At 33.9% G+C, this 14,506-nt stretch overlaps 1 protein-coding gene across 9 annotated transcripts in view; it reads left to right on the top strand.

Moving 5' to 3' along the window:
- The window catches only part of SLIT2 (slit guidance ligand 2), a 375,863-nt gene that overhangs the window by 254,977 nt on the left and 106,380 nt on the right, over positions 1–14,506 (top strand). For all 9 annotated transcript variants that reach the window (XM_086705341.1, XM_025922049.2, XM_086705338.1 and 6 more), the window contains 2 exons: positions 9,571–9,642; positions 10,143–10,214. In XM_086705341.1, the coding sequence (XP_086561467.1) occupies positions 9,571–9,642; positions 10,143–10,214 (144 nt within the window). The remainder of the gene's footprint in view (positions 1–9,570; positions 9,643–10,142; positions 10,215–14,506) is intronic.

The raw sequence follows: 14,506 nt of genomic DNA, 5'->3' as shown, positions 1-14,506 counted from the left end.
ATCTTCAATAATCTTTAACTGTTATTGAGTGAAATAGTGAGATAACTATCTTTAAAAAGCTGCATACATCCATTATGTGGATAGAATCACTGTTTATTAATAATATGCATTCATGATAAGAAAATTATTACCTATTTCCCCCCAATTTTTTTCTTTTCTCCTCCCAATTTTATTGAGGAATAATTGACAAATGCAATTGCATATATGTAAAGTGTACAATGTGATGATTTGATAAACTCATCAAATCATTGTGGACTGATTGCCAAGATCAAGATAATTAACACATCCATGACCTCACATAGTTAACATAGTTAACTCGTGTGTGTGTGTGTGTGTGTATGTGTGTGTGTGTGTGTGTGTGTGTGTGTGTGTGTATGGTGAGGACACTTAAGATCTACTCCCAATATTGTATTATTAGCTATAGTCACCATGCTATACATTAGATCCCCAGAACTTTTTTTATAACTGGAAATGTGTAGCCTTTGACCTACATCTCCCCATTTCCCTGTTCCCACACCCCCTGGTAACCACCGTTCTATTCTCTGATTCAATTAAATTGGAATTTTTTTTTTTTTTTTAATAATCCACATACAGGTGATAGTATACAGTATGTGTCTTTCTCTGTCTGATTTATTTCACTTAGCGTAATGTCCTCCAGGTTCATCTGTATGGTTGCAAATGACAGGATTTCCTTTCTTTTTATGGCTGAATATTGTGTATGTGTGTGTGTATATATTGATAATATATAGATACATATCAATATGACATGATATATATCAATATTCATATATCTCAATATATATATCACATTTTCTTTATCCATTCGTCTGTCAAAGGACATTTAAGTTGTTCTCATATGTTGGCAACTGTGAAGAAAGCTGCAATGAACATTAGGGTACAGATATCTCTTCAAGATAACTGATTTCATTTTTTTTCAGATATATACCCAAGAGTGAGATTGCTAGATCATGTGGTAGTTCTATTTTTAATTTTTTTAGGAACTTCCATATTGTTTTGCAAAGTGGCTGCACCCATATACATTCCCACCAGCAATGCACAAAGGGTTTTTTCTTCTCCATATCTTTGCCAACATTTGTTGTCTCTTGTCTTTTTGATAACAGCCATTCTAAAATGTGTGAGGGGATATCTTATTGTGTTTTGATTTGCATTTCCTGATGACTAGTGATGCTGAGCACCTTTTCATGTACACATTGGCCATTTGTATGTCTTCTTTGGAAGAGCATCTATTTAAGCCCTTTGCCCATTTTTAAATTGGATTATTTGATTTTTTTTGCTACTGAGTTTTATTAGTTCTATATATATTTTGGATACTAACTCCTTATCAGTTACATTATTTGCGAATAATTTCTCCCATTCTGTTGGCTACCCTTTCAATTTATTTTCTTACCTATTTTTTAATTGTGTCTAATTTCACAAAACATTATTTATGTAACACATATGTTACATGTATGTATACACACATGCTTTTTTGTTGAGATGTGTGATCATTTAAGCAGAAAAGTATAATGGCTTTTGAAGAGAAAGACATAGAAGACTGAATCAAATTTTTATATATTAGTTATGAGGTGAAAATAAGTACAGTAAATTATAAGTAAATTGGCAAAAAAAGAAATACTTAAATGACCAGCATGGAGATTAATAAGGTAGTAAGGCAAGAAAGAAACTCCAACTGGTTTCTCTAAATAAATTCAAGGAGTCTTATGAGTATTATTGCAACAGAAGGACACATGGAAAATAGCATTTTTTTCATGTAGTACATCCTGAACAAATATTTGTGAGTACCTACTGTGCATCAGGCATTACGGATGAAAGGACACATTTCCAGCCTCCAAGGTGTTTACAGCACAGAAAATTAAACCACACAAAGAGAAAATTTTTAAACTATATGATAGTAGTAAAATATATACACACAGGAATACAGAGAGAGGAATACCTTGGTGTGCCTGGAAGAATCAAGGAATCTTCAGGTATGAGGAGTGTTGCAGGCAGAGAAATTGGGGACTTTATAGACAGAGGAAAAAGCATGTGTGAAGTCCCACAAAAGTTAGAGGTAGTATGTCTTTGAGAAGTTAAAGCACTTTTGATTGCTGGAACAAAGTAGAATCCTAATCGTGACAAATCACCTTGTCTGATAACAATAGTACATACAAGGAAGCATGTTGAGCAACGTACTAGCATGATTAGAGATGTTAGAAAAATCACTCCTAAGGTGGAGTGGAGAATGGTTTGGAGGAAAAGAGTACACTAAGAATGTGTTAGCAACAGTCTGGAGGGCATGGTGAAGGCAGGTGTAGCAACAGATCATGATGGAATGTGATTCCAAAAAGTGACCCTGGTGCTGTGGTGGTTGATTTCCTAAACATTTCTATGGAAGAGAAAATGGAGACCCATTAGAGGTAAAACAAGACCTATGTAGACTTTAACATTAAAGTGAAGATAGTTGGTGCATAGTAAATGTATTCTTTATCATTATCATGTGTTTTTTAGGAATTAAGCTATAGATTTATGGTTCTATAATCATCTGGAAAGATTAAGTTGAAAATCCATATAATTCACATACTACTCTCTCAGGGTCACACTGTTTCCTAAACTTGAGGAAAAAAATGATGGGTAACTTGGACAGTAAATCAGTGCAGGGGGTGGGGAAGAAGGCCAATTGCTATCTACTCATTAAGCAATACTGTTAAACAAATGATGTGTAAAGACAATTTGCATAATGTTTTTAAAACTAAAATTATTACGAAATGGGCAGCTTAGCTCAGTGCCTGGCTCAAAGTTAATGTCCAAAAGGTTTTCACAATCAATGAAAATCAAAGCAGCAGAACATTTAATTATTTTATTTCTTGAATTGCTAAAGAAAAATTATACATGAAAACTTACTGATATTGACATTATGAATCTATGCTCCATCCCCCTGAAATCAGTGAGCGATGTGCCTAAGTCCATATTTCCCTCTAGAGCTAAGCCATGTGATTGCGTGTTTTGAGTGTATTTTTGCATTTGAACATGTATCCATGTGAATAGACGCATGAAAATGTTAACTCTTATTTAGGTCACTACCTGAAACATGAAGTCAGTAAGAACACACACCCTTGCACACACTCATTTTTGTCTTGCTTTAAATGCTTAAAGACCAAATGGAAAAAGAGTTATTTCTACTCTGAAAACATCATTTGAATTTTATCCCCAGGGGCATGTACCCTAGAATGACATCACAAAAAAATAATAATAAAATAAGATTAAGGAAATGGACAATATTCAGGAACAAGTCATACCAAGGCAGGGATGGCTGATAATCAATTAGTATGGACACAGTCCTAAGGCAGAAATGCTAGCTGTATGCATAGTATGTCCCTCTAGAGGCAAATATTCATTCACCTGCCAAAGATATTTATTAAACTTACAAAGTACTAAAACTGCAATTACGTAACAGAAATTGTACTTCAGTCAAAAATATCTTGGGTCATTTTATATAGACACGTATGAAGGATTTCAAGGCATACATTTACTGCTAAAGTTAGAAGTAATATTCCAGAAATACAAAGTACTGACTTTGGAATTATTATGTAATAGGCAAGAGAATCCCCAATGTCAAAGGAATATAGCTGCTTCCTCCTTTTCAAATAGTGGATTGATGTTACCAATGATGAGAATGTTTGGCCACACTGAGAAGTCCAAGATTCAGAAGCTAGGGTCATTCCACAACCTTCCCCACACACCCCATTAAATCTATGTTCTATTCTCTGGCAGCTGTTTTTGCCATTTATGTTAAAAGCAGATGGGGAAAATGCAAAGGACTGTCAGTTTTATTGCCATGTATAATCAACATCTGGGCTGTATGTTACAGATACAATCAATCCAAACTCATACTTTACTGGTGTTGTAAAACCTTTTTGAGTTCTTAAGACAGTTTCCAAAGTTGAAAAAAAATGGTATATTTTAATCATATGGATCATGGAAGTTACAACATTATATATTTTTTCAGCCTCCATGTGAAGGATGTATGCACGTATGTGTGTAATACATAATTGCTGAGCGATCTGCAAATCTGCTGATTTGTTTAAAATGTGTTTTTCCATCGTATATGTTTATTTCCTCTTAGAGATCAAATCATGTATCAGGATATACTTCTTTATATAATCTGTGTGTGTGAAATTCATATGTGTTATAGACATATTATTATATAGTGCTGTTTATTATGTATGTGATTACATAGATACCCATGGATATCCCCATATTTTTATCTTTTCACTATTTTTTATGCAAGAAAAACATTTTTTCTATATCTCATATTTTTACAAAAACATAGTTTATAGGAGGTTTTATTTTCCTTATGTTTTGGAAGGAGAAGCTAAGAGAAGCAAATTAATTTTTGCAAGGGCCACGGAACTTATCAGTGGCTGTAAAGCTCATACTTTTAATCAACGAACTATACATTTTTATTTTTATGTATACACATATATAAAACATAATGCCTCGTGGAAAGAGCTGTTTCGCTTTGGCATGTGGATATCATTTTATATGGTTTGTCAACATAATTTAATTTGAAAAATATTGAAAATAATTCCTGAGAATTGAGCACTAGTGACCTGAATGGGTTATTTAAAATAAACTAATATTGTTTAATATCTCATAAATGGTTTCAGAACTAGTTGGAATTTTTGAATTCCTGAATTGCACTATATTGTATACTCTACTGATGTAAGACCTGCTTGTCAATAACCATAGCAGAGTATTTTAAGTCACAGAGCTCAGTTATACCTGCACATCATTTCCATGTTGTAAGGGCCTACAGGATTCGAACAGAGAGATTTATTGATAATTTTCCATTTTCTATACTCTTTAAAATAGGCACCAGAAAGTGGCATTTGTTGGTTGGAGTTCATTCCCGAGAAACTCTCTTAAGTGTGAATACATGCATGATTTATTTAAAGCAAAACAAAACAAAACAAAACAGTAATTGAGAACAAGAAGAAAGGATGTATGTGAGTGAGGAGAAAGGTTTTTATTGGTTAAACATACTGTAGTGTTGAACTTTTTGATGGAGGAGTTATAAAATTGTCCCCATTTTCTTATCTCATTGAACTTTTCACTAAAATTTCCTTGTGATTTTGATGAAGTGGTAACAGCAGGTTGCTTTTATATACTACACCCACACCCCCCCCCCCACACACACACACAGAGTGATAAAATGTTTAGGAATTGTTCATACACATTCTGTGGAGAAAAAGGTTTGGGCTACTTTTACATGAAAAAGGCTTCCATACAGTATGTGGTTGATAGAATTTTCTTCTTCCCTTACTGAGTTTTCTAAATATATTTTTACTTTGAAATTCAAAATTTGAATTTTCTTTTTATGAAGGACTAACATTTGGAAGGCTCTTAATTATGGTGGATTTTATCCACAGCAGATATATCTCGGCCATTATCTGTTTTTGTAACCCTGGAATGGTTTTAATTAGATTCTTCATGGAACAATGGATTCAAATTTGCACTCTATAAAATTCATCAGATTTTATGCTACTAAAATAGAAGATTGTGGGATAGCAAAGATAGAAAATGTACATTTCATTTACTTGTTTTTTTACCCTTCACCTGAATAATATATTTCTTCCTTCTTTTTTATAACCTGGTTTAAGTACCATCTGCACTTTTCTATAGAAGTATGGACACCATTTGATATGTTGTTGCTTACAGTTTTAAAAATATATTCTTAAGTTCTTCTAATGAAGCATAAGGTCCTGGAGATCTGAAAGTTTAAAGAAAGTACACATTAATTTATTGTTTGCCAACTAAAGAAGACAAAATGGACATTTTGAAACATTTTAAAATTTATTGGTTGACATCTGTCAGTGGTAGAATATTTTCTTGCTTGAGAATCTGTCTGTTTGAATGAAGGAGGCAATTATGCTTTGCCTTAATGGACTGCTGGTACAGTGCCATAAAAACCAATTAGCTGCTGAGTCAGTGTAAATAACCATGTAAGCTCTGTTTCAAATACTTTTTCTTTTTTAACAAAAAAGGTTGGAAGCAAATAGATAAATAAAGAAAAGCAAGCAAATCCATTTTATATGTCATCGTTCAGCTTTCTGTTGCATATGTTCTAAATGAAATGGTTTGCAATGTGAAGGCATTGCAACTATGGTACGTTGCAAGAATGATTGATACATGCAACAGGACTGTATTATGTTTGAATTACTATTTTTGCATGTAAAATTTAACACTGTTTCATCATGAATTCTCCTTGTTTTATAACTTTTTGTGCATACATTTTCTAAAACATATATATAGCCTCACTTATATATCTTTTGTTTGCTTTAGTTGGAATATTTATCAATGAAATTAATTGCAGATTAGACACATCTAAATTTAGTTGTTACAGTAAAATGTATTTGAGTGCCATTAGGACAATTAGTGATCATTATAAGTATTCTGGATTTAGAGACTTTAAAATAATAAATGAATTTTAAACGTTCTAAGGAAGCTCTTCAATTATATATGATAGTAGAATTAATTTGGCCACATTTGTGAATTAATGTCATTGATATTTCAATGCTGAATATGTCATTTTTTAAAACTTGTACTAAACAAATTAATTGGAAATGTAAAGGCAAAATTTGATGCCTTATCAATAAAACTTCCATAAGGGTATAAACATGTTTCTTCCAATCATCATTGAATTCCATTCATATAATATATTTTGCACAGGTAGAATACAAAGGGTGAATGAATGAATGAATGAATGACTACTGGTTTTCTTATTTTCAAGAACTTGAAATGATATTTATGAAAAGTAATCATATGAACTAGTTTTGCATCACTGTTTGCATTGAAAGAAATCTTCCAGATGCTAAGAATTTTTATTTTTTCTCATCATAGCTTTACATTATTTTGAGCTAATCTTTAACAAAATGAAATGATTCTTCATTGGCCTAGATTTGTAGAAAGTCATCTAGTCGATAGTCTTGCATCTATAGCTTGCTTTCACTGTATTTTCATTGATTACATTTTAAACTTCTTAAAATCTAACTACAAGAAGGGATCACAGCAAAAAAAAAAAATTAAAAATGTGTCTCTAAACCATCAATCTATAACATTCCGATCAATAGTGTAACAGTGAAATGATTTAAATGTCCTTTGTTATATTTAGAGATTTTGAAAAAAGTACCCTTTCTCCAGACCTAGATAAATAATCCAGGTGCCAAATCCATATTTTCTTCATACAGTTTATTTCTTGTCTTCTGGGGTAAATCTGCCCCTTAGGAGCCAACAAACCTGGTGGAGGAGGGATATGTGAAAAATGACTAGAATGTAGTGAGATAGAGCAGAGGCACAGAGAAGAGAATGCCCTTGGATGTATAAAGAAAGATACAACTAACCTTACCTGAGAAAATAAAGTAAGGCTTCAGGAGGAGGCCATGCTTCAGTTGTCTTAAGACAACTAAGCCATGTTATTAATAATCACGTAAAATTATTACTAACCTAAATGGCCAATAATAGAGAATGATTAATTAATGATGGTTCATTTTGATAATTAAGTGTTATAAAGACATTAAAAATAACATCTCCCAAAATACTTAATAGTATTAGGACAACATGTATGGTATGATATTTGATATAAGGTATACAACTCAAAATTCTCTATACAGTAAGACTTCAAAGATCTAAAATAAATATATATAAAAAATTAAATTTTCTTCCTTATATATTTTGTAAATAAACTTGTATTTATCTTTAGTGTGAACAAAATAATTTCTGCTTTTGGGAGGGAAAGAATTATAACTAAATTACAGAGGAATAATTACCTTCTGTGTGAGAGAGGAAGGAAGGGACAGTAACTTGGGGAATAACTGGGTTCAGAGGATTAGAAGCAAATCCAGAGATTGAGACAAGGAAGAGAACCAGAGGTGCATGGTAACGCATCCAGGGAAGAAGCGTTGTTAGCACTATCAAATGCTACAGGGAGTTTAAGAGCAATGATGACTGTGGATACCCATTGCATGTTGAGATGAGGAGGTCAGTGTGAACCCTGAGGCTGTTGAGGAAAGCCTGGAACTAAAGAAGGGTTTTGGAATCAGAAAAGACCAAAATGTAGGCATTTCTACTTAACCTTCTGGGGATATTTTGTTTGTTTTGATTTGATGTTCATTAAATGTTGCTGATACATATATCCTCATTCACATTCAGTTTTTACCAACATTCAATAAAACATGAACCAATGTATATGGCACATGTATAGTCAACATATATATATATATAGTTGTTGTATTTATATATGTATATAAATATGCCAATATAAACATGTATACGTAAATATATATTTGTATATATATGTATTTTAATCCAGGCAGGAAAATGAAGCTCATGCTAGGTATTTTAACAGAGAGATTTAATATAAGGGATGAAATTAAGCAGGTGTGAAGGTGACACAGAGAACAGAAAGCTGCCTCCACATCCAGGTCTACAAAGATCTAAGAAGAAAAGAATGTTACACAAAGTCAGGAGGTGGCCCCAGCAGGAGCTAAAATTAGGAAGGAGATGAGACCACTGCTGGGGACATCCCCTGAGACAGAGAAAGGGAGAATATCCTGGCTTCTTGCTTCATCCTACCTTCAGTCTCCACCAGTGCCTCTCATTGGCCAAATTCCACAAAAATCAGTTGGCTAGTGAGCCTGGGATTATATGGTTCCCAAGAGTCAGCCTCTGGGATACAAAGAGAAGAGGGGAAGGGATGGGAAATGTTTATTACAGCGTTCACATGGATAGAAATGACGCTGAGAGGCAACGTTTTTGATGGATACGATACTGAAGGAAATGTATTTGTGTGGTTCATAACTTAGTGGGTAAAATCATGTCTTTCTCTGAAAACACAACCATAGATTTATTTTCAACTCTGATTTTGGTGCATGATCAAAACCACTTCAGTTGTGTTTTGAATGCTCTTTGCTGCAGTGGTTTTCGCACGAAGTATTCAGAGTCCAGCCAGTCTTACCGAAAAGTACCTATGGTATTTAATGGATTGGAATTTAAGATTTACCTCATAAGAAGCTGCAAAATTAATTTTCTGGGCATAACAGCATTTTTAATCTATAATATGTTTTCTGTAGAGGAGATAAAAGGTTTATAAAACTTAATATTCAACAGCAATTTCCTTTGTGGAAGAGTTACAATTGTCTTTGAAACATGTTATACATCTGTTCAGTGTTATACATATTTGTCATACTGATATAAAGGTTATTTTAATGTACTTCCAAGTTAGTTTCTTACAGGTACTTTCTCTTTTATACAAAGTCCAGACTTAAATATTAATGGACCTGTAATGCCTAAAAATCAGGATATTTTTATTCATTTTATAATAGCCTTGTTTTTATTCCCAATCTTGCCCCACATTTAGGGCACAGCACAATTAATTTTAGTACTTATTTTTGAGGAAAAAAAGAATCACTCACGAAGAGCATCAACGTGGCTTCTTGACATGCATCCTGGGCTTGAATTAAACATCCCTGAGAGCTCACGTTTCCATTTAAAAATTGAAATTTTTCATTGCAGACGTTTGGAACAGAACTCAATCAAGGTCATCCCTCCTGGAGCTTTCTCACCATATAAAAAGCTTAGAAGAATGTGAGTGAATAATATTCTAGAATATATGTAATTTTAAAAATTATACAGGTCATGACCGTGCAGACATTCACTTAAGTATGAATATTTGAGTGTTTGACAGCTTAAATATTAAGTGATGTGACTATCCGATTGCTAGTTTTATAATACTGTGATGTTAAAAGCTAAACTATGTAATATTTTAACGTTCTCTGTAATTTAACATATTGATTCACACCCGCGTGAATTTATGTGATCAATATAGTATGCAGTCAAATCTTAGATGTTCTATTTTCAAAAATAAGACATGGCAGCTTTTATAATAATTTAAGAAAAGAGCCAGTAATTGATTTAAAAGTCTGATTTTTTTTAATTTAAGATGCTTCAGATGTTTTATGTTGCAAATTTTATACATGTATTAATAGGTGCGAAATTGACATGTAAAGGCAGTAAATAGCTTTCTCCTGCAGTAAATCCTCACTGACATTCTATTTAATTTAACCTAACCCTATTTCTAATCTTAGTGACCTGAGCAATAATCAGATCTCCGAACTAGCACCAGATGCTTTCCAAGGACTACGCTCTCTGAATTCACTGTAAGTATTGACCACGTCGCCAAAGGAAAGCAGAATAGGCAACTAATACTGGCTCCATCTTTTACAAATTTGGATTTAAGAAAAAAATAACCCTTTAATTTTTGTCATGAATTATTAATAATATTCATTATTATTAATCTTAATGAATTTCATCATTTTCATGGAAGACTGCTACCTGTCACTAAAATCAGCCCATTTTTAAGGGTATATATTTTAGGATTTGATAGTTTTGCTATTTAGAAAGCAAGGGTAAGAGCCTCTAAATTATTCTGTATTTATATTATTATTACTGACACCTTTTTGTTTCTGAAATATAGCTGGAATGTGTATTTTGGAACATTCTGGTCATTGTTATATTTATAAGCCTCAAGCCAGCAGCCACTCTGTGCTGAGGGCAATATTAGTCCCCTCAGAACAATGCTCAGTGAGGTCTTATGGAGGGAACAGTTGAAGATGTGCAGTGAGAGGCCCCCTCAACTCCCTGCTTCATCTCCTTAAGACTTCCCTGAAAGAACCAGCTTTAATCTCTCAAAGAACAAAGATAATAAAAGTATGACAGCTTTTTAACATCAAAAGGACTTTCAGAGAGATAACTATATAAATTAAAATTATTGTAAAATAAATGGATAAAGGCTGCTATTCTTTCAAATTTGTAAAGGAATCTTCAGAAGTCCACCAAGTACAGTCAACTTGAGTTCAGATTGTAACTTTAAAATTTGAACATGGAGGCTGGCATGTATTTTCCTAAGAGTTGAAGCTTAGAGAAGGATTCTTATTGTTATCAATGACTGCAGAGCTCTTGAGAATTTCAGAAGGCAGTGGTGGCCAGCGGGAGGTCCATGATACACACGTGTAAGGCCCAGATAAACACCTAGGGCTCATGCAGCACTCCACACTCAGTCATCCCTGGGGAGGAATAGACAGAAGTGGTCATCCGGGCACATGGAGACCCAGGTTGCTGTGCTGGTCTGCTCAGAAAACTACAGTTTTCTTTGAAGAAAGAAAATGGAATCTGCCTACGTTCTTTTTTGTTGTGGATGTTAACCACCTCTGGAATTAACCAGAGGAAGTCCAAGACCTGGGGAACAATTGTCGGCAGAAAATGTAGAATGTAGACCGGTGTTGCTCTTAGACTGAGCTGGCAGATTCTAAAATAACAAAGATTAATGTAAAACTCCATTAAATTACTCAATCAGATGGCCCATGAATTACAGGGTATGCCACTCTGGACGGTCATATTGTCCAAAGTAAATAGAGACAACCTTCCATCCACACAAAAGGACAGAACAAAAGTCAAGTCATTGTACCAATCCCTGGTCCGTCAGGTATCTGTGCCTCAAAGATGAGTAGTAAAATGTCAAAAGAGAGAAATGATTGGAGAATTCTTATTAATAGCAGTTTTGCTGACAGTTTACTGTTAAGTTCTATTGTCTTAATGCTAATTGACGCATTCTGGTTGTGAGAATTAAAATAACTGATAAAAAAGAAAATAAATTTAAAAAGTAATAGACCATAATTGTATATATTTATTATTATATATTTATAATTATATATAATATATAAGTTCTATGTACTTATTATATTATAAATTATGTTTAATATGACACTGTATTTATTAACTACAAAGATATATTTTATTGTATTATAAATAATGTATTTATGAATATTGTATTTTTTACATTATTGACATAGCAATGTTATATTAATATATATTATATTTATTAATAAACACTTAGTTACAACTAATGATTATATTATAAATTATTATATACTTATCCATATAAATATAATAGACTCATAGCAAATAGTAAAAGAAATAAAATGTGTAAAGCAATGTACTTGCTGAATTGAGATTTTAATCTTCATGACCAGAACTCTCATGTACAGTTTTTTTCAGAAAGCCATAACAAAGCATGATCTTTCCTTATGGAACTGACTTTTAGTCAGCGAATTAAATCACTGGGGAATTCCTAGTTCAAAACCTAGTCATATACAGAAGAGTGGGACCTGTTTTCCAGAAATGCAACACCAAATACTACCCTATAATGTCAGAAAACAGACGTTTTTAGGGACACCTTGGGTGGCTCAGTCAATTAAGCATCAACTCTTTATCTCAGCTCGGGTCTCCATCTCAGAGTTGTGAGTTCAAGCCCCATGTTGGGCTCCATGCTGGCTGTGGAGCCTACTTGAAAAAAAACAAAAACACAAACATGTTTATCGAGAGAATCAAACAGCTGTGCTATCCTAGAGAAAGTCCATGTGCTGTAACTGGTAGCATTTTCCTCATTGTGTTCACATTTTGAATTGACCTTCCAAAGATTAATTTATACCTCTTATAAAGTATACAACTGTCCAGACTCACAATAGCTTTTTTTTTTTTTTTTTCATTTCACCACAATCCTACATTCCACAGAGATGTGGGACCCTATTGTGTCCTAGGCCCTCTTCAAGGCCCTGGGGATACACAAGTGAACAAAATACAGAAACTCCTCTCTCGTGGAGATGACCAATGGTAAACTAGATACTGGTCAGAAGATATAGTATATCTGATGATTAAGAGTGCTGTGAAGTAAGGGGCGCATGGGTGTCTCAGTCACTTAAGCATCTGAGTTTTGATCTCAGCTCAGGTCTTGATCTCAGGGTTGTGAGTTCAAGCCCCACATGGGGCTCTGCACTGAGTATGAAGCCTACTTAAAAAAAAGAAAATTCTCTGAAGGAAAATAAAGAAAGCAGAAGTGATAAGGAGGCCAATGGGGAGGAGAGCTGAAATTTTAAACAGGAAGGCCAGCAGAGGCCTCCCAAGAAAATGATATTGGGCAGAGACCTGAAGACTCGAATTGTAGGAGTGAGTTGTGCAGATACATGAAGAAAGAGCATTCGAGACCAAAAGAACAGCTAAACTCTAAGGCCCTGAGATGAGAGTATGCTGAGTGTTTCAAGAAAGAGCAAGAAAAAAATGTGACTGGAAGCGGAGCAGATGGTTGAAAATGAAATAATGCAGAGGTTGTGGTTGTGGTTGTTGATAACAGCAAGGTCTAGGACACAACCATGAGGACAGAGGGACAAAACAGGTTGACAGACAACAGGTTTGTGGGAAAAGAATAGGGTTGGAGATCGTAATGTAATAGTGAGGGCTTAAGTCTTTGGAAAGGAGTACCGTGACGGGGGTTTGTGGGTAACTGCGGAAGCCATGCAAATCAGCGACACTACCTTTTTTTTTTAAATCCAGTTTTTACTTCTACAGGCTTCTCTTACATGTCTTTCTAGAACATACTCAACTACGTAGGCAGTTTAATTGAATCACTATATTTACTAAAGAAGCAAAAATAATTAAGGATGATATGATGCCAGATTTTATTAAATTAAAAAAAAACATTTTAAATTGTTATTTAATCACCAAAATAGTATACCTTAGAGAAAAATGAACCTGATTTATTGAATATTTTAAGGTCTCTCCTACTAAATAATTGCATTAGCATTTATTTTTATTAACATTAACATTATTTTATTGCATGTTATGTTATACTATTAGTATATTTTATTGTTAATATAACATATATTAAAGACAAAAGAGCATTCAGAATACAGGTGTCTATTGAATGATTTCATACTCAGGGCTTTTACTGTTGTCATTGTGACAACAACAGTATTTCTATAATATTTAACAATGATTTCTTAGGAATTCAACATATTAGTGTACTAGGCATTGTCTGTACACATCTTCTATTGTTTCCCATTTACTGGTTGGAAACATCATTTTATATCACAAAATAAAAAAGTGCTGTAGTAGCACAGCATAGTGACTAAGCATAGAGCCTTTAGCACCTAAGTGGCTGCCAGCACAGAGCCCGATGCAGGGCCTGAACTCACAAACTGAGATTGTGACCTGAGCCGAAATCAAGAGTCAGATGCTTAACTGACTGAGCCACCTCAGTGCCCTGGGACATTTTTTTTTTTTTTTTCTCTCTCTTTGGTAGTAACTGTCTTCTGCCAGATTTCAACAAGAGCAGGAGAATTCAAAGACTGGCCACCGGCTGTTGTAGTTTCCTACTATCCTACTCTCCTACTATTGAAACTCACTAGGGTGAAACTAGGCTTAGAATTCTTTGCCTTTTGTCTGGTAGCAGGTACAAGAGCTGCTTAAGGTTTCCTTAAGATTTCCCTATTGGTCCAATGGGCTATAAAGTAATTCTCGATCAGCATACTCGTATACTGGAGACCGTATGTTGAATATAAGTGATGTGTAATAAACCCAGAGAGAAGTTACCCAGTTTGTCACTGCTCGTATTTGG

Source organism: Puma concolor, chromosome B1, assembly GCF_028749965.1.
Source record: "Puma concolor isolate L17-30 chromosome B1, mPumCon1.1.hap2, whole genome shotgun sequence".
Taxonomy (NCBI): domain Eukaryota; kingdom Metazoa; phylum Chordata; class Mammalia; order Carnivora; family Felidae; genus Puma; species Puma concolor.
This window is presented reverse-complemented; position numbering and strand designations above follow the sequence as displayed.